Raw genomic sequence first — 21235 nt, 5'->3', positions numbered from 1 at the left:
TGCTCGTGTTACCACATGTAATAAGGGGAGCTATGCAGTGTATTCATTTTACCGGTATTATTGTCTTGATAAGAACCGGTAACGTATTTACATTGCGCGTCCATAAATGAATGGTAGCTTATCGACTATGACACCAACAAGACATTCGTATACTGTCAGACCATCAAGAGAATTTCTTGTGCCGCGCAAAGACCAAATGAGTAAACAAATACCAATATTCCTAACAGCGCCGTTGCGCCGTCTAAAGAACGTTCCAAACGCCCTGATCACAATAACCCCTATATCCCACCCGAGGAAGTCCCACGCCAAAACTCCCCAGAAACGCTACATGATTCGAACAAGAGATTTAACAATAGACTAAAGGGGAAAAGCCAGCAAGCAGAATGGAAAAAAAAGAGAGCGAAAGTCCGCATCATGAATGTAATGGTGCTAGCCAGCATTCAACTCTATAAGGTCAAGTTTCGACACTAAAAAAGCAGCGATCAAAGCTCCAATGTAATATGCACGTTTCTGCTCACATGACAACGCATGAGCTTGCAGTCCGCGCCCTTCTCCTGGCTCCTGCGCCGTTCCCGCCAACCTCCTCATCGGCATGGACCATCTGCGCCTCTCGCGCTCTTGTCCGCCGTCGCCTCGTGAGCCTGATGCCGCCACCGGCCTCCTGTTCCTCGTCGGCCTGCATCCATGCTGCCCAGCTGCGCTCAAGGCGTGCGGCACGGGTCAGCTCGCCCGCCAGCACGCGTTTGGTGTGCTCGTCCACCGTCTGCTGCCATGCGTAGTAGCACTTTATGCCGATGATGTCGCTCGGATAAGTCTGCTGGTCCGAGGGCTGTTTTGACAACTCAGAGGGACTGCCGCCTGTTCTCCTTGGTTGACGTTTGGCTGCGCTGGTATTGTTCGTTTCGCTGGCAACATTTCCTTGCCCACTTCCCTGAGGGCCAGCTCTGCTGGATACCTCTTCTATCAGTGCATAGACACGCTCTGCTTCAGCCCGCCATGCATTCTGGCTTATTTGTTTCCGGGCTCGCGGGGCAGCCTCGCAATTCCGCGAAAGGACCTCCCTGATACCCATCCAAGTAATGTTGGAGCAGTCGTAAGCGACCACTCTCAGAGATATCTGGGGTAGTTGCGTAGTATGCTTCGACCGGGCTCTTATCATTGCTGAGAGTTCGCAAATTACCAGATCACTCGCTCTAGTGTTGTCCATCTCCAGGACCTGCAAGCTCTTGCAGGCGCGAACCACCGGCATCAAGCCCGCATCGCCCAAATTCTCGCAGTGGCTGACTGTAAGGTGCTTGAGCGACGGGGCACACGGTGCTTTAGCTAAATGAGTTGACAAGGTTGTGTTTGTCAGAAGCGCGCAGTCCTCGAGGTCTAGACGAGTGAGCCTAGGAGTCGTAGCCAGCACAGGACCCAGACCCGCATCTGACAAAGAGCCGCATCTGCTAAGTTCTAAGCTCTCCAGGTCGGGGACGAGGTGGCCCATGGCTCCGAATCCCTCATTGGTGATACCATCGCAATAACTCAATCCCAGGTGGCGCCACTTCCTCGGCGCAACCATAGGAAGATCTGTTAACAGGTCAAACTTTGGGTCCGTTCCCAGCAACATAATCTTGAACGATGCATCGTCAATTTCTCGGCATCCGTTGAGTGTAAGTCTTGTGAGGTTTGTGGCACGAAATATGGCAGCTGCCACATCATGTCTCTCGAAACCCCTGACCTCGGCAGCGCGAACGTCCGTCAGCAGCGGGCAGCGGTCGAGAACTGATTTGATACCACGAGCGTCCAGGTCGGTGCAGAAGGACACGTTGAACACCTCCAGGCGCGGGCACGTTTCGGCAATTATCCTGCAAGTGGAGTTGCAGACAGACTTGAGGCCCGTGAGATTGATCCGACGCAGCTTCACATTGCTCTCGAGCAAGCTGTGTAGTATGTTGCGCTTGATAAAGCAACCCTCCAAGGTTAAGCTGTGGAGATTCGTGCATAATTTCGGAACTTGGTCGAAAGGAGTCGAGCCCGAAAGCTGTATGCAGCCTCTTAAGTTCAGGTGTTGGACAAAGGAACCCGCCCGCACCAAGGTGTTTGTCAAGACGTGGGACGGTATTCTCTTGTAGAAGCTCGAGGCATCAAACGTAGTCCACAGCTGACCATCGAAACATAATTCACGGAGCTCTTTGCTGACCCGCGCCAGCAGAACCAGCTCTCGTGCATTCAAATGTGACAAGATGTGTATTTTGATTTCCAAGGGCATACTCGCCCAAGATTCCTTGCGTCTTTGGCCGATCTTCCTGGTAGAGACTAGCTTAGCTGGTATGGAAGACTTCGCAAGGTTGCTGCCATTGTGAGCGAGACTTTCCACGTTCAACTGACGGACACGAATCTCCTCCGGCGACCATTTTCCAAGTGAGCAGCTAGGAGACGATGTCCCTGATCCGCTAGACGAGCCGACCCCGTCGCGTTCGAGAGGAGAATCCGTAGATGGAAAATAAGACGAGGTCGAGGTTGGGGTGAAAGGAGAAGAGCTGGACACGGTCGATAGGCTGACAGAAGAGAGGCTTGATCCGCTGCTATAAGGGACAGATGCGGTCCGGGAGTGGCCCAGAGTGAGGCCAATAGTAGGGGAAGAAGCGATACGTGAGATGCCGCGGAAGATCGAATGACGGGTTTTAGGCTTCTTTGGGGTGTCGTCTATAACGTCTCGTAGCTCACCCTCGATGTGTGAGGATTCGGATTGCACAGGAATAGTCATGGTTCTGGATTGCGAGCTGGATGAGTCGTCACTGCTTGCTGCTCTTCGCTCGTGAGCTGCTATCAGCCTGCCAGGGCCTGTGGTACGTGGGATTTCGGTTGCTGACATGATTTATGAAAGAGAGAGAGAGAGAGAGAGAGAGAGTGGGGGAAAAAAGAGAAGACAAAGAAGCAAGGATGCCAAGCGCCGACAAGAAAGACACGCGGAAAACCTTTATGGCGACCAACTCAAGTCGGACTCAATGTTACGAGTAGTGAGATCCAATGGGGGGAAAATGGTGACAAAACACAAGCAAGTAACCACGGCCTGGTAGACAAGATGCAACATGACTTGCCAACCGTTGTTAGGCAAAACAAACCGTCGGATTCAATCAACAAAACCGGATCTTCAGCGGCGGGACCCCTCCATACTTGAAGAGCAATACGCTTGCTGATAAGAAAAAGTGTCGGTCGACTAGGCAAGTACCAGGTAGGCTGGCCGCCCGAGTGAGCCCATGCAGGTATGAATGGGCCGTGTCGTCTTGTGATAGATCGGGTACAACCAGTACAAAAAGGACCGTGAGGGGGATCGACGCAGCGTAGCAAACAAGTGGGCTACAACTGGGTGCTCTGGGCCACCCGCCGGCCCTACTACCGAGCCAGGGGTCTTGCCAAGGTGGGGTAGATACTCCAACGTACTTGGTATTGAGCAGGGTTGCCAGAGTGGGTAGGTGCGAATTCCAGGGAGCCGAGCATGTATACAGTACATGAGACTGTAGAACTACTGCAAAAAGTAGAGTCAAGGAACCGGAACCAAACAAAGCCCGCACGAGCGGTTATGTATTGAAGAACTACTTGTAGGTGGGTAGGTAGGTAGACAAGCACGTAGGTATTATTAATTGATTGGACATTGGTTGAACAAACCTGTACCTAGATTTCGAGTCAAAAAAGGATGAAATCTGTAACAAAAGATGCAATGGTCCACATTCATTTGTGAGGGTTTTTGGCTAAGCAGAAAGAAGAAAAAAAAAAGAAAAGAAAAGACAAGAAAAGATTGGCAACAACAAGACAACGGACGGAAGCCAGCCATGTGATTTTTGATTTGTGTATGGAGGTACCAAAAGGCATGGAGAATACCAGGGTATGATAACTGGGACGAACGGTGAAAGGTTGAGCCTGGCCGGCGTAGACCCCGGTTCTATGACCTTTGTACTAATTGCAGTAACTTGGGCAACCTACATCCAGGTTACTTTTGATACGTGGTAGAACCAGACTAAATAATAAAGAGATTAGGTGTCAAGTACTTGCAGTCTACTGCATTGCATGCGACTTTCGGCCATGCACGGTCGGTCACGGTCAAGTATCTAGACGTTTGGGCCTGGTACATGTTGTTCTGGGCTGAAGCATAGGTACTCCGTACTGTATGTAACAGATGAAGCCATGCGGACTGACAAAGTAAGTAATAATCATGCTTACATACCTTATCAAGGCAATATATAGCTCACAGGTGGAACATTGTTGCATGCAACTTGGATGTTGAATGGCGGGAGCACGTGCTATTAGAATCCATTCAGGCACAACTGATCCTCCCACTTCTTGGTCATTCGGCTGTAGAAAACAGCACCCACCCACCCCAAGCTGAAGGAATAGTCGAGCCCACACCGCCAACGCTGTTTGGCAACCCATGTACTGTACGTGAGCGAGGGTGAAATCCGCTCTACGCTAGAAGAATAGGTGGCAAAGTGGCTTACCGGAATGCGAAGATAATACTTGGCTGTCCAAGCCACGTCGTAGCTTTGACAAACCTAGCTCTTCGTAAGCGACTCGAACTGGTTGAGAGGAGGTGGGTGAGTTGAGTCGAAGAGAGAGAGAAAAAAAAAAAAAAAAAAAAAAAAAAAAAAAAAAAAAGAAAGAAAGAAAGCGCTCATGCTTCTGGGGCTATACTGTGTCGGTTCAACAGACGAGCTGTGAGCGGCGAAGTAGGTATTTCCAGATCGGATATGGTCTACTACTCCGGTCGAATGATTACAGACACAAAGTCCAGGCCATTTTATCTGCATCACACTGATTTGGATTGGTGTGTTGGACCCTTAAATTTTCAATTTCCCACCCACACCTGCACAAGATGCATGGGCAAAAGAGCGGGTACCAGAGATAGTGGGAACGGGGGCTTGTTTTGTTGCTCTTGGTATAGTTGGCGCATGGTTGGACTGTGTTGTGTCTCCACGTCCAGTCGCTTCGAGAACGAAAGAAACTCTCCGCACCAGTCGCAGCCAGTGGAGGAGAGATGACCGGGCAGGGCTTTCGTTCGGATCCGAGGGTTTGACTGCAGATGGGACAGCAGATGACAATGGACAGCAGCCCCTCCACGATTGCTGCACACAATATAATTGTTCGAGTTAGCCGACTTGAGACCTTGTCCTGATGATTGCGACTGGTGACCCTTTTTGGCAAGAGGGTCCAGACCAGTTCATCCACGTGAATCCGGTTCCAGTAAATACTGTGGTAAACTGTTGACTAGCGTGCTCAAGATCAACTGGAATGGAACCTCTTGAGAACACTGGTGTATTGTCAACTGTACTGTATTTATTGTATGTATGTACTCCGTACGGATTAGAAGTTGCATCCAGCTCCAGCAGGACCATGCCGTCTATCTCCTCGGAACAGGTTAAATTGAACTCGTAGGGCAGAATTTGCCATCAAAAAGCAGATTCGATGGCTGCCTTGCTACATCAACATATTCAGACGTTTTTTTCTTCTTGATTTTGCCTCTTGGAACTTACTAATTGGTAGGTCTGCGCCATATTCCGTCACTGTACGGTGTAGTTCATTTGCGCTTTTTTCTTCTTCCATTCGTTTTTTTTTCCTCCTTCCTCTCTTTGTTTTCTGTTTCTCTCTTTTTCCCCCACTCTTCTCACACAATTGCCTTTCGTGTTGTCTTTTCCTCAGATTCAACAGGTTGCAATGGGTCACAATAGACCACGGAGGATAACGCCGTCATTGTTGACAAGTCCGCCGAGGTTTTGGTTTAGCGACGATTCGGAAAAGGTTTACAGTAGCAGAAAAAATAGAACCATAAGGCTTGGATGAATGTGGATCGTCATCGGTGTGGACCATCCATGGAACTCAACGAGCCTTTTGTGCTGGCTGGATTGGATTTGCTTTTTTTCCTCTTTCAATCTGCTCATCGAAAAAGGGGCGCCCAAAATCCCAACCACTTGACAAGCCTGAAGCTGAGCTATCCATCCCTATCCAAATATTATATGTCATGAGAAACTACAGAAATCCCACTTGACTCTTGTAAATGTTTTACGAGACCTTCTTAGAGGCTACTACCTGACTTCGCGATTTGGGACCCGCTTCGACCTCGATCTCGCTGCTTAAGCGAGAACGCACCTTTGAAACCAGCAACCCTAAAAGCGCGGCCTGGCTGGTCTGCTGCCGGTATTCTATTTCTGTCACAGTTGCGACAGTATCCTGTCCTAGTATTTCTCAGCATTAACGTGAGAAGACGGCCACGTCTCACCGGTGATATTTAGAAGGAGCAGTTCATCGGGAGAGCTCGCTGCAAGAGAAAAAAATAGGAACTCTTAGGGTCTGAAAGAAAGGATCGCGAGGATAAGCTTGCATGGTACACCCAAGACTTCACCGCTTGGAACATCTACTCGAGTCGAGGCTACCCTACACCAGGTAGCAAACAACAAAGACGGAGAGACTCAGCTGGAGATCAAGATCAGACCTGTGCTCTAGGAACGTAACAAGAAAGAAAGAAAACCTCACAGGATCACCAAGAGCTCAATCAAACAAGAAATTTCGATAAAAATACAACGATCAGGGTGTAAGCGACGGCACTTGGGTCAACTCCGATTCCCTACCTAGGTAGGTACTTGACCTTGCGCTGTGCTGTGCTCAGGCGGTTGAGTGCCTCAAAACCACCCCACTTTCCAGCATTCAATCAATCAATCAACTTGAGGTGGGTGGCGTCTACGTCAAACCATCAAATCCTTCTAAACACACCTCGTTCCGAAGCCAAACTGCGAAAAGCCATTCGCTTCTTCGCCTGCCGCTTGAGCAACCATCTCTTCACCTCTAGGTGATTTCCGTGCAGTATTTTGGAATCTCTGAGCTACCCTCAGAACAATCAATCGAGACACCAGTAAGGAAAAGAAAAGGAAAGAAAAAGCCCGATTGAGCCTGTGTCTCTTCAAGTATGCCCCCGGCGGCGGATCGTGGAGACAATGGTGAGTTCCGATTCCATTCCCGTTCCCATTCATCTGCCTCGGGCCTTGCATACAAATGGTTATACTCTTGAAGAGTTCAATGGTCAGCGCCACCTTGATATCCTCTCAGGTCCCGCATCCATTCCGATAACCTACCCTAGGCAGACTTAGGCACTGGCTGACCATGTCCTGCTTTCCTGTGCTACCATGTTCGCTACAACAGGCGCAAATGAATTTCACGATGCGGACGAAGAACGTGGCAGGCGCAAGCTAGGCCCTGGCCCAGGGCTGCAGATACCCAAGAACCGTAGCACTGGCAATCTGGCCGTCATAGGGGAGACCTCGGACCGGTCCCGCATCCGATTCTCCTTCGACGCTGGTTCCGCAGGAGCAGACTTGGATCTCCTCACGAGGTACGACTTGACTTCTCGCCGACTTCGTCCTCCATCGCGTCGCCACTTATACTATACATGCACATATCCGTACCGTGTAGTTGCCCTAAAGTCTTAGCCATCTAAAAGATGCTTTTACATGGCCAGATTTCTTTGCATCCTTTTAATCCTTGCCTGTGTACATTATTAGCTGGGCCTTAATGCCAGCCGCTCTTCCCGGCTTAGCGCTACCAGCTGTGCGGTGTCGCTGTCGATGGCCACGCCAATCCCCCCTAGTCTAGCCTGTAGCTGACCGCCGCTGACCATGCTTTCTCTTCGATAGGTCTCCAATCATGGATCACGACCACGGCCTAGGCCTCTCTGGCCTTAGGCGAATCCGCCAGCAGCACTCTATGCGCCAACCTACCATACCTTCGAACCCATCCTCACGCAGCCCCTCGGTTGCGCGCCTTCCTCGATCAGCCTCGATGACTCTCATGCCTCCGCCTCAACGACAAGGCAGTACCATATCGCTTTCACCTGGCCCCGCGTCGCCCACCTTTACCGAGGACTTATCTCGCTTTCCCTCGGAATCTTTGCACTCCTTTTCCTTTGCCAACCAGTCGGAGGAGCTCATACACAGCCGCCAGAATGTACTCAAGCGGTCGATAGAGTTCATGAGAGATCACATGGGCTGGGCTGCTGCCAACTCGACGGATCCTGCTATGGCCAGCGCACAAGCACGCTCTTCCGGGGATAAGGAAGCCCAAACAATGCTGGAATTGCTAGCGAGAGCACAGGTCGTGGCTGCGGGGAATCTGCCGAACCCGGGCTCGACCTTGGCATATGGCCCCCTCACCGGCCCACCCGACGTCTCAGGCACTAATGTATTTGACAAAGGATTTATCCAGAGAACCTCGAGCCCTGAGCCGCTGGAAGAGTCTTCTAATTGTCCGCCGGACCTTCCTGGCCAGGAACCCAAGCGCTCTGGGTCCACCTCTAGAGGAACTTCTGACTCTGCCGAATCCTCACGGACACCTACGAATGAGAGTGGCGCTTCCGCCCAAACTGCACAGACATCACCGCCGATTTCGAGGAGACCAAGCTTACTGCAGCGAACATTGACGGATACCCGCCATGTCCAAATTGAACAAAAACTTGTAACCGCCATCTCAAAGCCCTATGCAGCGTCGACCGGTGTAGATCCGATCCTGTCGCCAACAACGGTAGAGTCATTCAAAGCCGCCGGGGGTAATTTTGCATCGTCCGTGCCGCAGACTGCACCACATGGTCATGCGTCCAGGTGGGTGCCGGCGGCACAGGCTATTTTCACCACCGAGGCGAAGGCGCCCTGGACTATTCTGGTTGCCAACGATCTTGCTTGCTTGGTATTCGGCGTGACCAAGGCGGAAGTGAGGAAGATGGGTATACTAGAGGTCGTGCAGGAGGATCGCAGGGCGTGGCTTGCGAATAGACTGCGGGGGAATGACGTAGAAGGAGCTGCAGATTTCGCAGAGAGCGAATGTAGCTCACCGGAGCCCCTCTCCCGCGTAGAATCTAACAGCTTGCTTGGCAGCCGGGGTGGCGGCATCACTGCACACCTGCTCAGCAAGCCGAACTCCCGGGCAAAGGCCTCTGCCAAAGCTCAGGCAGTGAAAAAGCCCAAAACCAACCATGACAGTGACTCGAAGCTATACAAGACAGCAAGTTCGCAAGGCGGCAGGTCCAACGGCGTTCTTCTCTGCGGCGATGTGGTACCGATTCAGAAGAGGAATGGAGCAACCGGATCAGCTAGCCTGTGGGTTAAGGAAAAATATGGCGGCTTGATATGGGTCGTCGAGGAGATCAGCGAGGATACCGCGACGGTCACCCTCAAGGAGGAGAGCATTGTTGAGAAGGTGGAAGGTGCCGTTTCTGCCATCTGGGGTGGCGCCGATGTACGGCCTGGGGTGGACGTTGGTAAGCTGATACCTCGAATACCAAGGCAAGGCATTGATCCCAGATCTGGCGACCTCGACTATGCGCAAATCAACAAGAAACGCTTCTACACGTGCCGATACTCGGATACGGTCAACATACCAGCGACAGTTGAGCAGATCAGGGGCAAGACCGCACTCAAGGTTTCGAGCTTCCCGCACATCGCGGGTATCATAGTCGTCAATACTCACGACCTGAGGATCAAGAGCTCCAACTCGGTCTTCAGTGGGGCTCTCTTTGGATATGAGAAGCCAGATGGCATGTCAATCACTACTCTCATTCCTAGCTTCGAGAAGATGCTCAATGTGGTTACGCAGGACAATTGGTCGCTGGAGGACGCAGTCGTTGTACCGGAGCAAAGCTTTCGTCAAGCATACGCAATTGTGGGCTTGCGGGAAGGCAATCCAGACGCGTCGACAAGCGCTATGCGGCCGTATGGGGTACCTGCGAAACATCGGGATGGCTCCGAAGTCAAAATTGACATTCAGATGCGAGTTGTGCAGAGCGAGAGTGATAAAAGCCACGCGATACCTGAGGATGCAGTGGTGGAAGATTACAGCGACGAAGCAAGCCGAAGGTTGAGCAATGCATCTATGCCACAGGCCGAAATGGTGTATGCTCTATGGGTAACGTACTCTCGCCACCTGCATGTATCGCAAAGTCACGCTGGAGGTGCAGCCTCCCCGTTGCTATCGAGACGAGAAACCCAAATGCATCAGCCGACACCAGGTCAAACTCCTGCGCACACGCCGCCTCTAGAAGGCGATTCAGAAACAGACGAGCCCAAAAAAGAAGACACAATTTCAAAGTTCACAAGACAAATCAAGGAAGTCGCAAGAGAAGCCGCAGCCAAGCTATCAAGTGTAACTAGCAGCAAACCCAAGGAACAAGCGACAACAATGGCCCCTGACACGAAAGAGGTCGTCAAGGAGACAACTGCAGAGGCCCCGGCTAAGCCACGCAAAAAGACCATTGATGACTTTGTGATACTCGAGGAGATGGGACAGGGCGCCTACGGCCAGGTCAAGCTAGCCAAGTACAAGGAGACTGGCAAGACGGTGGTGCTCAAATATGTCATCAAGGAGCGCATCCTGGTCGACACTTGGACTCGTGATCGCCGTCTCGGTACTGTGCCCTCCGAGATCCATATTCTTGACTTCCTGGGCCGTAATGATCTTCGGCATCCCAATATTATCGACATGGAGGGCTTCTTCGAGGACAAGGTCAACTACTATATCGAGATGGAGCCACATGGTCTTCCGGGAATGGACCTGTTTGACTACATAGAGTTGAGGAAGAATATGAGCGAGGACGAAGCGCGGCGGATTTTTGTGCAGCTTGCACGAGCGGTACATCACCTGCACATCAAGGCAAAGATAGTCCATCGGGACATCAAAGATGAGAACGTCATTCTGGACGGCGGTGGCCACGTCAAGTTGATCGACTTTGGCAGCGCAGCATATATCAGGAAGGGGCCATTCAATGTCTTCGTCGGCACAATCGGTAAGTTTTGGCTTTTTCTTTTCTCTTCTCTTTATCCTTGGCTGCTCCACACTGTTTCAAACCTGTATTCTGTATGTAACATGCGCAAAACCGTCATGCTGAGCTCGACTGACATGATACAGACTATGCGGCACCCGAGGTGTTAGGCGGAAGGCGATACGATGGCCCGGCCCAAGACGTGTGGGCGCTCGGCATCCTGCTTTATACCATCGTCTACAAGGAAAACCCGTACTACTGCCTCGATGAGATTGTCGACCATGAATTGAGAATTCCATGGATTCTGAGCGATGAGAATATTGATCTCATTAAGGGGATGCTCAACCGGAACGTCGATGAGAGGTTGAACATTGAGCAAGTGTTGGAGCACACATGGTGCAAAGCCGCGGGCGATGACTTTGATGGCCTTCATGCGATCCCTGGCCCTTCCAATTGAAAAAGGTGCTTCGACAAATTGAACAGGGCATGTCTGTTTCAGAAGCGAGGGAAGAAAAGAAAAGAAAAATTCATTGGGCGTGAATGGAAGAGTAAATGGTTGGGCAATACATCAAAATTGGACTTTTGGGATCGGAGTAACGGTATCTATTGTGTGGGGAAATCTGGGTCTGGAGTCTGGAGCGTTTGGCCTCTGCTTATGGGAAATTTTGTGCATAGCGGTTGTCTGGCCTACGACAATCAAATGTCTTTGCTGGGTCGACGGTGATCGCGGAAGGGCTTTCTCTGCTTTTATGTTAGCGAATGCCTTTGTTGCGTGTCAGATCCTAGACTGCATATTCTAGAAATATACCTTTACCAAAGTCATGGATTGGTGGCCTGTCGACAGGAGAGTCCAAGAGTCGCCCGGTAATGACATGTTGCAGAGGCCTTGGGGTTTTGTTTGTTGTGGACGAGGTGGTGATATAAGTGGAATTACAGCATACCAATCACATATGGCCCTGTCCTATAATGTTAGCTTTTGGTGTCACCGTGCTCAGTCCCTCCTCCTGTCGCATCTCCACTGCCTCCCCTGCCTCCTCGACCCCCTCGACCGCGACCACCCCCTCTGCCCCGACCAGCTCCACCGCTCACCCTCTCCTTGCCGGCTGGCACCTTAATTTTCAAGCCCTCTGGCAGATCGGCCACCTTCTCACCATCCTTCCAAAGGACCCCGACCTCGTCGGATTTCCTACCAACCACCTGCTTGAAGTACTTGACGGGCACCAACCCATCCTCACCACCCTCGGTCAGGACGACGCCGTTGTCGCTCAGCCACCACTTTGTCTCGCCGTCCCGGAGCGCACGCTCGACGTCCAGGTATACGAGCAGCTCGGCGTCCCTCCTCATGCCGCTGACGACCTGCCTCTCGGACCCGGGCAGGCCCGTGCTGCAGTGGACGTGGTTGCGGCCCATGGGCCTCAGGCCGCCCGACGCTACGATGGCCGGCCAAAAGGCGTAGTACGTCCCGTGCACCACCACCTTGGGCACGTTTCCCGCCTCGAGCGTCACGGGCGTCAGGTGGTCGGCCGACTCAAGCTTGATCGAGTGGCCCTGGTTCGCGCGGATCAGGAAGTCGGCCGGGTCGTCCGAGTCGGGAGACGTGCCGGCCGACAGGGGTTTCATGCTGAAACGCTGCTTGTCGCTGTTGGCCACGGCCTCGCGTATCTCGGGCAGCGTCACCTTGAGGCTTTTGATGGGTCCCCATGCCAGCTGGGTGGGGGAGGCTACGTCAGTCTTTTTGGTGATGGAAAAAGGGGGGAGAGTGCAGGAGCTGCAAGAGAAGAAAGGGGGCGGGGGAAAAAAAAAAAAAGAAAAAAAGCCCCTACCACTTTGTCCAGCGGCGCATACCCCTCGCCGTCGAGCTGAATGCCCGCATTGGCAGCCTGATGCCGTAGCAGGCGGGACAGGGCGCGCGAGATGCCGACTTCGCGGGACTGGCTGCCGCCGCCACCGCCACCACCACCTCGTCCCCCACGCCTGCTTCTACCTTGTCCGTCCATCTCTGGCGACAGACGCCAGGCTGGATGGCCGTGGTGACGTCGAGAGTGATGCTGCTGATCGTAAGTTTGTCCTGTGAAATGTTGGCACCCAATGATGCCTTGACTGGCCTGACGTGCGAGTGTGAGTGTATTGCTGTTGTTTGCTACAAATGTACGTGGTGCACAAGTGGAACCAGTGACGTTTTGGAACAAAGCCTGGAGCGTCTGGGATCTTGTCGTTATTTTGATATACATTCAGTAATCGGATTCGTTTTGGATGCTATTGTCTTGAGTTTTTATTCTTGTTTTCTGTAATATTTATTCATTCTGAGTCACGCTGTCAACGCAAGGCTGAAAATGGTAGTCAGATGGAGATTGACATGACCCTAAAAGTTAGGTAGGGCCACGCTGCACGCACGACTGTTTTGTTGGTCCAGGGTCCAGCCCTTGATTGTCGACCCACAACGGCCCTGCAAATGCACTGCGAACTTCTCATTACCTGACTCTATTGACTCACTTTCATACTTTCTCGCGTACATAGGTACGTGCATATCGATTCAAGTTTTATTTCTTTGAGTGATTACTTCCCTACTTGGCTGCTTCCTTTAGCCGGACAAACACGCCAATAAAAGCTGGGCGTTTGTGGTTAGAGGTAGGTGTTGGTTAGTGATTGCGATACGGATTATTAGTGATGGAATGCGTGAAACAAGAGTAACCAGGCCTTGCTATCTTCGCCAGGAGGAATGAGTAGATCTCATTCGTAGACAGATCAACAAACCGTATACACAAATCACAGATATAGTATGAGCTTTGATGGCTCAACCCTGAATACCCTTTGAGAGTCTGAGGGTTGGGCCAAATCAGCGACTATCGCCTTCGTCAATTTTTTTGGAAAACCCGACTTGGAATTGCAATGGCGGATGGATGGGTTTCGTATTGTCAGCAGCAGGCTGTACTTCCTCGGTGCCAAGCAAAGAAGTTATTCCCGGCTTTGGCCCGACAAAAGCCAGGGGGGAAGCTGGACCAATGTAGCAAACACCCTGTGGTTGCACCAAAACGAAAACCAAACACTACATACGTTCTCCCCAGGCAAGCAAAGGCTGGGCTGAGGGCCTTGATTTGGAGAAGTACAAAGTTTTGCATAAACGCGGGGTAACAGCCTGGTCATTTTGCACAAGTACTTTGCAGCACACTGATCAAAGAAAGCCAAGCCAAACCTGAAGATCGGGTTCAAGCAGGCGTCCGCCTGTTGCTGCGCGACACGCCTGGTCGGGGGCAGCTGCACGTGAAGCGAGGTCAAATATGTGTGCAGACCCAACCTCATGCGTGCAAGCCCACCAACTTGCAGAAACGGCTCGTCACGAAGTGGATAGCCAGCCGGTGATTTTTTTTTTTTTTTTGTTTGGTGCGATGGGATTGTGATGAGAACGCGATAAAGACTCCCCGGTGTGCTCCAGCAAGCTTTTTGGCAACAATCTTTTTTTTATGACATCAGGATGCGCTGCCTGGCGTCATAAAGCAGAAGGCTTCAACAAAAAAAATAAAAAAAAATGAAGATAGCCCCTGCCTACCTCCCAGTTGGGTTTTCGCTGACTGGCAGTTGAGCGCTGTTTTATGTAATCGGAGAATAAATTCGAAGAACATTTAGAACATCAGCGAAACCAATTAGTGCCGTCTCCAAAAACGGCCCCCGCCGGGTCGCGGCATGTATGGATGGCCCGGTAGGCCCCCCGTTGACGGACCGCTGGATCCACCACAGCTACTAGCTTCCGTAGTGTAGGCAAAGCTACCTACCTGCCTAACCAATAGCTACCCTAGATATCTCTTCCAGGCAACATCTGCAGCTATTAAAATCGCCACACACGGTAATTTTTTTTTTTTCTCCTGCCTTACATGGACATGTAGCAAGCAGATTTGGCGACGTAAGTTGCTTGCATTAAGCTCTCTCAGTAAAGTTTACACAGGTTAAGTAGCTTGCCTTAGATATGGTAGCTATGAGGTCACGATGCTGGTCGTCGCCCATTGACCCCTGCATTCCGTCTGCAGATTGCCTGCCGCGGGTTATTGTAAGATACAAGGCAGGTAGGCAGGCAGGCACTTTGGCCGAGCATATCCAATGCCTAACATGCTCGTAATATCACAGTGTCGAATATCGAAATCAAGGATTAGGATGCAGTTGCCATAAGAAATCAAAGCTCGACCTACATCAACCTCTTTCAGTCAACAAGGGACTGCGTTGCAGCGGAGATAAGAGGGGCTCAGCCTGTACTTGACATTTACAACGTTTGTTCCTACCTGATCTCGTCGATCGCGTGCATGCAAACGCTGCAGTAGCAGTGGAAGCAGTGGAGCGGAGCAGTTGTTTGGTTTCGTCTCAATGTGCGCGCCAGTCCAGTCCAAATAACATACATGCCTTAACATACACACAATCGATTAAACACTTTTGATCCGCTCCCGCTTTTCCCACCTTGTGTCAACCCAACCACAAAACACCACCCATCACTGTTCTCAACCCTTCCTTTTACAATCTCTCGGTTCTACAGCCAAACCAAATTCGAAGCGTCACGACATTTGTTGTCTGTTTCTTCCCCTACTCCTCATCTCCTCTACGGCCTCCTTCTCAATTTCACCTCTTCCTCTCCGCACCAAGTCTTGACCTGTTCCCTCATCAATGCCCCAGCGCTGAGGTCCGGTCTCTTGATCGACAGGCTACCCATTGCATCGCCTCCTCATCTTTAACCTGATTTGCGCTGCATCAGACCGACCGACCGACCGACCGACCGATATCTCAATCCAATTGCCCCATCGGTAGGCCACTGCAACGGTCCTCTACTCTGTTGGCCAGATCAACAAAGATTTTTTGTTTTGTTTTAATTTTTGTCATTTTTTTTTCAAACCAGAAACTGACAACAAGCTGTCCTCGGCGCAAGGACAAATCAGATTCTCGGCGAACCCTAGCCGACTTGCGTTGAGGTCTCCTCCGACCGCTTCGTCCCGCCCTCTGAAGCCGTCTATCTAGGTTTAGTTGCAGGCTTTATCGCAGCCGCAACAGCAGAACCTCCCCGGCCGTAAAACCGAACGAAGCCCCGCCCGCAAGAGAGCACGGGCACCAGATTTCCACCCCCGCCTTTCAAGCTCCTCCCCAAAGGTAACCAAGCACGAATCAACCCAACAGCAAGCATCCTTGGCCCCGCAAGCTTCGCATTGGCTAGTTTAGTGTTTTTTTTTTCTCCCTCCCTTTTGATTTTTTTTTTTCTTTGTATCTGCGGTTTCTCTCCCCTTGCCGCCGCGAAAAGGTTCGTTCCGACTTCTCTTCTCGCGTTTGCAGTTTGCATCGGCATGCGCACTAGTTACTCACCATTCCCTGATACAACCAAAGTCTGTGTTTGATCAAGATTGGGCACACCTCCTTGGTCTCCCAATCCAATCCAGCCCACAATAAAACACGAGCCGTTGATAGTCATTTTCAGTCACTGTTTGGTGCAACGGTACACAATCACTTAAACACTGTGTTCCAAGCATGCGCACCGCAACGTCATAAAACTTTGCCCTTAGCTAACGCACGCTCCAGCTCTTCGCGCTGAAGCCTCTTCAGCCCTTGCGCCAATTCCTTGTCGCGTTCAGCCACCCCAGTGTACGCGGGTAACAAACCCTTGTCGGCTTGTTCCTTGTCTGGCGAGATTTCGCGCCTTGCGCAACCCTTGATTTCAAACTTCATTCCTCCACCACTACCCTCCTCTCAACTACTAGACACAGGCATAATGGTGGCAACAGAAGCTATGGCCAACGAGCTTGCTGAAGGCATTGATGGCCTCAAGGTCAGCGACGATGAACCACGTCTTGGCCCGGACGGGGAGCCCGCGCCCAAGACAGATGAGGAGTATGCTCAGGCCCAACTTACCGTGAGGGCCATTGTGTCATCCAAGGAGGCCGGCGTAATCATCGGCAAAGGGGGAAAGAATGTTGCCGATCTCCGTGATGAGACGGGGGTCAAGGCCGGTGTTAGCAAGGTCGTTCAGGGCGTGCATGATCGCGTTTTGACCATCACAGGCGGATGCGAGGCCATATCCAAGGCGTATGCCGTCGTGGCTCGCGCCCTCCTGGAAGGTGCACCTTCTATGGGCATGGGAGGCGTCGTCTCCAACAATGGAACCCATCGTAAGTAATCGAATACCTCTTTACTTACGCCTGGTAGTAATGTTTCGGCCATGCGCATTGGAGGACTGGTCTACTAACACCACAGCCAACAGCCATCAAGCTACTCATTTCTCACAACCAGATGGGCACCATCATCGGCAGGCAAGGCCTTAAGATCAAGCACATTCAAGATGTCTCTGGTGTCCGCATGGTCGCACAGAAGGAAATGCTTCCCCAATCGACGGAGCGCGTCGTGGAGGTTCAGGGCACACCAGAAGGTATTCAGCGTGCGGTCTGGGAGATCTGCAAGTGTCTGATTGACGATTGGCAGCGAGGCACCGGCACTGTGCTCTACAACCCTGTTGTCCGCACGCAGCCGGCGGGCGCGACGCAAATGGGAAGCAGTGGGGCCGGTTATGGCACATCCAACAGGGGCGACTACAGCTCTCCTAGGGTCACACGAACGGGTAACGGCGCTGACTTTAGCAACGGCGGTGGTCGTTCCTACAACAGACGCTCAGATTCAGACGCAGCAAACCGTGGCCCACCAACCCATGATGAGAACGGTGAAGAAATTCAAACGCAGAATATTAGTATCCCGGCGGACATGGTTGGCTGCATTATCGGCCGTGGGGGTAGTAAAATCAGCGAAATTCGCAAGACTTCCGGTGCTCGCATATCAATTGCCAAGGTACTACCCACAAACCCTCACAAGTGTCATGAGCCACCGAAATTTTTTTTTGAAATAATATGGATTGCTGACAAGTCGTTCTCTCTACCCAGGCCCCTCACGATGAGACGGGCGAGCGCATGTTCACCATCATGGGCTCCGCCAAGGCTAACGAGACGGCGCTCTTTCTTCTGTATGAGAACCTCGAGGCCGAGAAGATGCGTCGGAGCCAGATGACCTCCCCAGAGTAGCTTCACCACATCGCGCCATTGCGGACCCCAACTCTAACCCAAGCTGAGGAGCTTACCGCTGTCGAGACATGATTCGAACTCGACAGCAAGATCTTATACTTATTTGGGAGACCCTTTCTTTGTTTAATCCTTCCTTCTTTTCTTACTTGGTTCGATTCGATAATCCTTTTCCTCACTGAGGCATTCAGACCTGACTTGCCGCGAGGCTGAACAAATCTTTGGCGGGCGGGAACGACTCAAACGATGCGATGATTTGTATTTCCATTGTTCTCTTACTCACCTTTTATTCTTCACCGACTTCTCCACGCCTCGAACAAAATTAATGCAGCAACACGCCCGTCACCACACTGCTGCCATCTTTCCTTCGCCTTGGGACCGGGGATGGACACCTTACCGTGTCATTTTGCCTACGGAGCAACCAGTTGTTTGGACAGGCCGACATGCGAGGTCTTCTGTGCCCTGGATACTTTTGGTATTATACCTTGCATAAAGGATAACAGTGGGGGAAAGTCAGTCAATTGGCCTGTCATATGCTGTTTTCTGCAATAAAGCTCTCCCTTGCCTCGTCCTGTTCGGGTTCAACAACTGCGATGCTGGCTAGGTCTCCTGCCTACGGCCATCGTACTCCTCCGAAAACCAGGCAGCAAGCATCTCTTTCATCGACACTCAAAACATCCACAACTCACCAGGCGAAACGGTATTACAACAGCTATTTGAGCTGTGCAGGTACTGAAAAACCAGCGATATTAACAGTACACGCTCGCTATCTCTTCTTTCGACCCCTTCAACCCCCCTGGTGACTACAATCCACAAAACTCAACACCTCGGACAATACCACCCGTTTGAGTCCAACACCATGTTGGATTTCACCATCAGATATGGCCAATACCCCATTCGCCTGCAATTAGAGGTCAAGTGACGCAAGAACGGGAGCCGGCTAGAAACCATGGAACTCGGCTCTTGCAGCATAGCTGGACTCTCGGAAAGGGCCTTGATATCATGCATTGGCGAATTTGTGGGTCGTGCAAGTCGACGTTGGACTTTATCGTCTGGGACATGACCCATGGATTTCCCTTCCCCGATGATTTTACTTTGTAGTACTTCTCTCCCCCTGCTCTATATCTCGCCTCTCTATTACCGTTTGAGAACGAACTCGACCGTTCTACGCAACACCACCCTATTTGGTCGAACACATTCTTCAAAACCCGCCATTCCAATCGACACACATCAATCTTTCACAACTTCCCTCCTTTCTTTTTGTAAGCCCCGTTCATCTCATTTGGAGATTGTGATCACGAGGCTCGTACCTACAACGACCGTAATATTGGGACAATCGAACGGTAGGCGAGAATGGGAGAAGACTTCACTCTAGCATTAGTCTAGTCGAGGAAATCCAACAAGCTCTCTGAATTTGTAAAGGGGCTCCACGAGACACGACGAAAGTAGAAGATTTTCTGATGTCATGGGGTTGTGCAAGATACACTGACTGATACTATACATCTTGAGCTCGAGAGGGTCGGTCGACACCTGGTCGCTGTACCAGGTGGATCGCATTCTACAGCTTGGGCGGGCCAGCCGGCTGGGTCCCATGAAACTGGCCCGCTCTGATAAGTGATAAGATGATTGGGTGTATAGTGGGGTTAGGGGTCCCAAGGTACAGGGGTTTAGTGGAAAAGATGATGACAGCCTGTCACTCGCCAATTCTGGACATTGCGTATTATTAGTGTAGCATACTGTGCCGTCTGTCTTCGATGCGACGGGCATATTTGTTTTGCAATACCACGCCACGGATACTCACGCTTGTTTTGAGACAATTGAAACGTCGATATATCCTGCACTGGACTGGTTTGCCTTTTAGCTCTTTTTCTGCTTTTAGTGTTTCTGTTCTTGGCCTTGGCAGGCAGGACTGAACCTTGTCGCAAAGTGCCGCCGCTCGCGACTGGCAATTCGCTTGAGGGATCGAAAGAACTCTCGTCTGAACCCACAACAAAAGAACTAAAGCTATGGCTCGTACAAAACGTGCGGCGGTGCAGCGTGAGCCGTCCTCGGAATACATCAGCAAAGCCGACCGGTCCGCGCAACGTGACGATGATCTCGCGGCTCCGGGAGCCCAGGATGCGGCTCTGCCGGCCAAGACTGATGCACCTCTGCCACCAATCGTGCCCAAGGATGTTGGTCTTACGCAGCTAGTGATCTCAGTCGCAGGCATCTACGGATCCTTGTATGTTTGTTATTGTTTTCTAGCCAGGCGCATCCTGACTGACCCGACTGACAAAAATGCCAAACCAAGCCTTACCTGGGCCTACCTACAGGAGAAGCTTACGACGACCAACTACGGCCCTCCCGGCTCGCCGCCCGAGGTGTTCAAGTTCCCCGTGTTCCTCAACACCATTCAGTCCATCTTCGCCGCCGCGACAGGTTTCGTGTACCTGGTGACCAGCACACCTAGGGGCCGTCCCATACCACCAATCATCCCGTCCCGGGCCATCCTCGGTCCGCTTCTCCTCGTGGCGCTGACCTCGGCCCTGGCGAGCCCCTTTGGCTACGCCAGCCTGGCGCACATCGACTACATCACCTTCCTGCTTGCCAAGAGCTGCAAGCTACTTCCCGTCATGTTCCTGCACATCACGATCTTCCGCAAGCGCTACCCGATGTACAAGTACCTGGTCGTTGCTGCCGTCACTGCCGGCGTGGCCGTCTTCACGTTGCACAGCGGCTCAAACAAGAAGAAGTCGGCGGGCAGACCGTCATCGGGCCAGACGTCGTGGGGTCTGCTGCTGCTCAGCATCAACCTGCTCTTTGACGGCCTGACCAACTCGACCCAGGACTACATCTTTACCGCCTTTAAGCCCTACACGGGTCCGCAGATGATGTGCGCAAACAACATGATGAGCTCCGTCGTGACGGGTCTGTACCTTATCCTCAGCCCTTACCTCGTCCAAACCGGTCTGGGAAGCTGGCTGGGCATGGACGTTGTCGCGGGCAGCGGCGCCGGGGAGCTGCAGAGCGCCCTCGCCTTTATGCGCCGGTACCCGTCAGTCTGGAGGGACGTCCTTGGCTTTGCGGCGTGTGGCGCCGTTGGCCAGGTCTTTATTTGTAAGGATTATTTCTTCTCCCCACCCGTGTTCATCAAGTTGCAGGAATGAGGCATAAAAAAGAGAACTAATAGAGTAATCACCCATCTCTAGTCTACACGCTCGCGACATTCTCCTCGGTCCTCTTGGTCACCGTTACTGTCACGCGCAAGATGTTCACCATGATCTTGTCTGTCATCGCCTTTGGCCACCGCTTGACACGGATGCAGTGGCTGGGTGTCGGTCTTGTGTTTGGCGGCATCGGGGTCGAGGCCGCCATTGCAAGACAGGAGAAGATGGCCAAGGAGGCTGCCAAGAAGAAGGCTGGCAGCGGTGACAAGAAGGAGCTGTAG

General features: G+C 51.8%; 5 protein-coding genes across 5 annotated transcripts; 3 read left to right on the top strand and 2 right to left on the bottom strand.

The window, feature by feature from the left end:
- Nucleotides 1-514: 514 nt before the first annotated feature.
- On the bottom strand, nucleotides 515-2857 carry PpBr36_03601 (uncharacterized protein; the record flags this gene model as incomplete). Its single annotated transcript, XM_029890772.1, has 1 exon — nucleotides 515-2857. The coding sequence occupies one exon, from the start codon at nucleotides 2855-2857 to the stop codon at nucleotides 515-517; it is 2343 nt and encodes a 780-aa protein (XP_029754244.1).
- A 4080-nt stretch (nucleotides 2858-6937) lies between these two features.
- Nucleotides 6938-11231, top strand: PpBr36_03600 (uncharacterized protein; the record flags this gene model as incomplete). Its single annotated transcript, XM_029890771.1, has 4 exons — nucleotides 6938-6968; nucleotides 7171-7360; nucleotides 7662-10798; nucleotides 10921-11231. 4 exons carry the CDS (start codon nucleotides 6938-6940, stop codon nucleotides 11229-11231), a joined length of 3669 nt encoding a protein of 1222 aa, XP_029754245.1.
- Nucleotides 11232-11743: 512 nt separating this feature from the next.
- On the bottom strand, nucleotides 11744-13005 carry PpBr36_03599 (uncharacterized protein; the record flags this gene model as incomplete). Its single annotated transcript, XM_029890770.1, has 2 exons — nucleotides 11744-12481; nucleotides 12598-13005. 2 exons carry the CDS (start codon nucleotides 13003-13005, stop codon nucleotides 11744-11746), a joined length of 1146 nt encoding a protein of 381 aa, XP_029754048.1.
- A 3506-nt stretch (nucleotides 13006-16511) lies between these two features.
- On the top strand, nucleotides 16512-17808 carry PpBr36_03598 (uncharacterized protein; the record flags this gene model as incomplete). Its single annotated transcript, XM_029890769.1, has 3 exons — nucleotides 16512-16908; nucleotides 17001-17578; nucleotides 17671-17808. The coding sequence occupies 3 exons, from the start codon at nucleotides 16512-16514 to the stop codon at nucleotides 17806-17808; spliced, it is 1113 nt and encodes a 370-aa protein (XP_029754049.1).
- A 2003-nt stretch (nucleotides 17809-19811) lies between these two features.
- On the top strand, nucleotides 19812-21235 carry PpBr36_03597 (uncharacterized protein; the record flags this gene model as incomplete). The annotated part of the gene is made up of 3 exons (XM_029890768.1): nucleotides 19812-20029; nucleotides 20099-20904; nucleotides 20997-21235. The coding sequence occupies 3 exons, from the start codon at nucleotides 19812-19814 to the stop codon at nucleotides 21233-21235; spliced, it is 1263 nt and encodes a 420-aa protein (XP_029754046.1).

This window comes from Pyricularia pennisetigena, chromosome 3, assembly GCF_004337985.1.
Source record: "Pyricularia pennisetigena strain Br36 chromosome 3, whole genome shotgun sequence".
Classification (NCBI taxonomy): domain Eukaryota; kingdom Fungi; phylum Ascomycota; class Sordariomycetes; order Magnaporthales; family Pyriculariaceae; genus Pyricularia; species Pyricularia pennisetigena.
The sequence above is the reverse complement of the archived record's forward strand: the minus strand, read 5'-3'. Positions and strand labels throughout refer to the sequence as shown.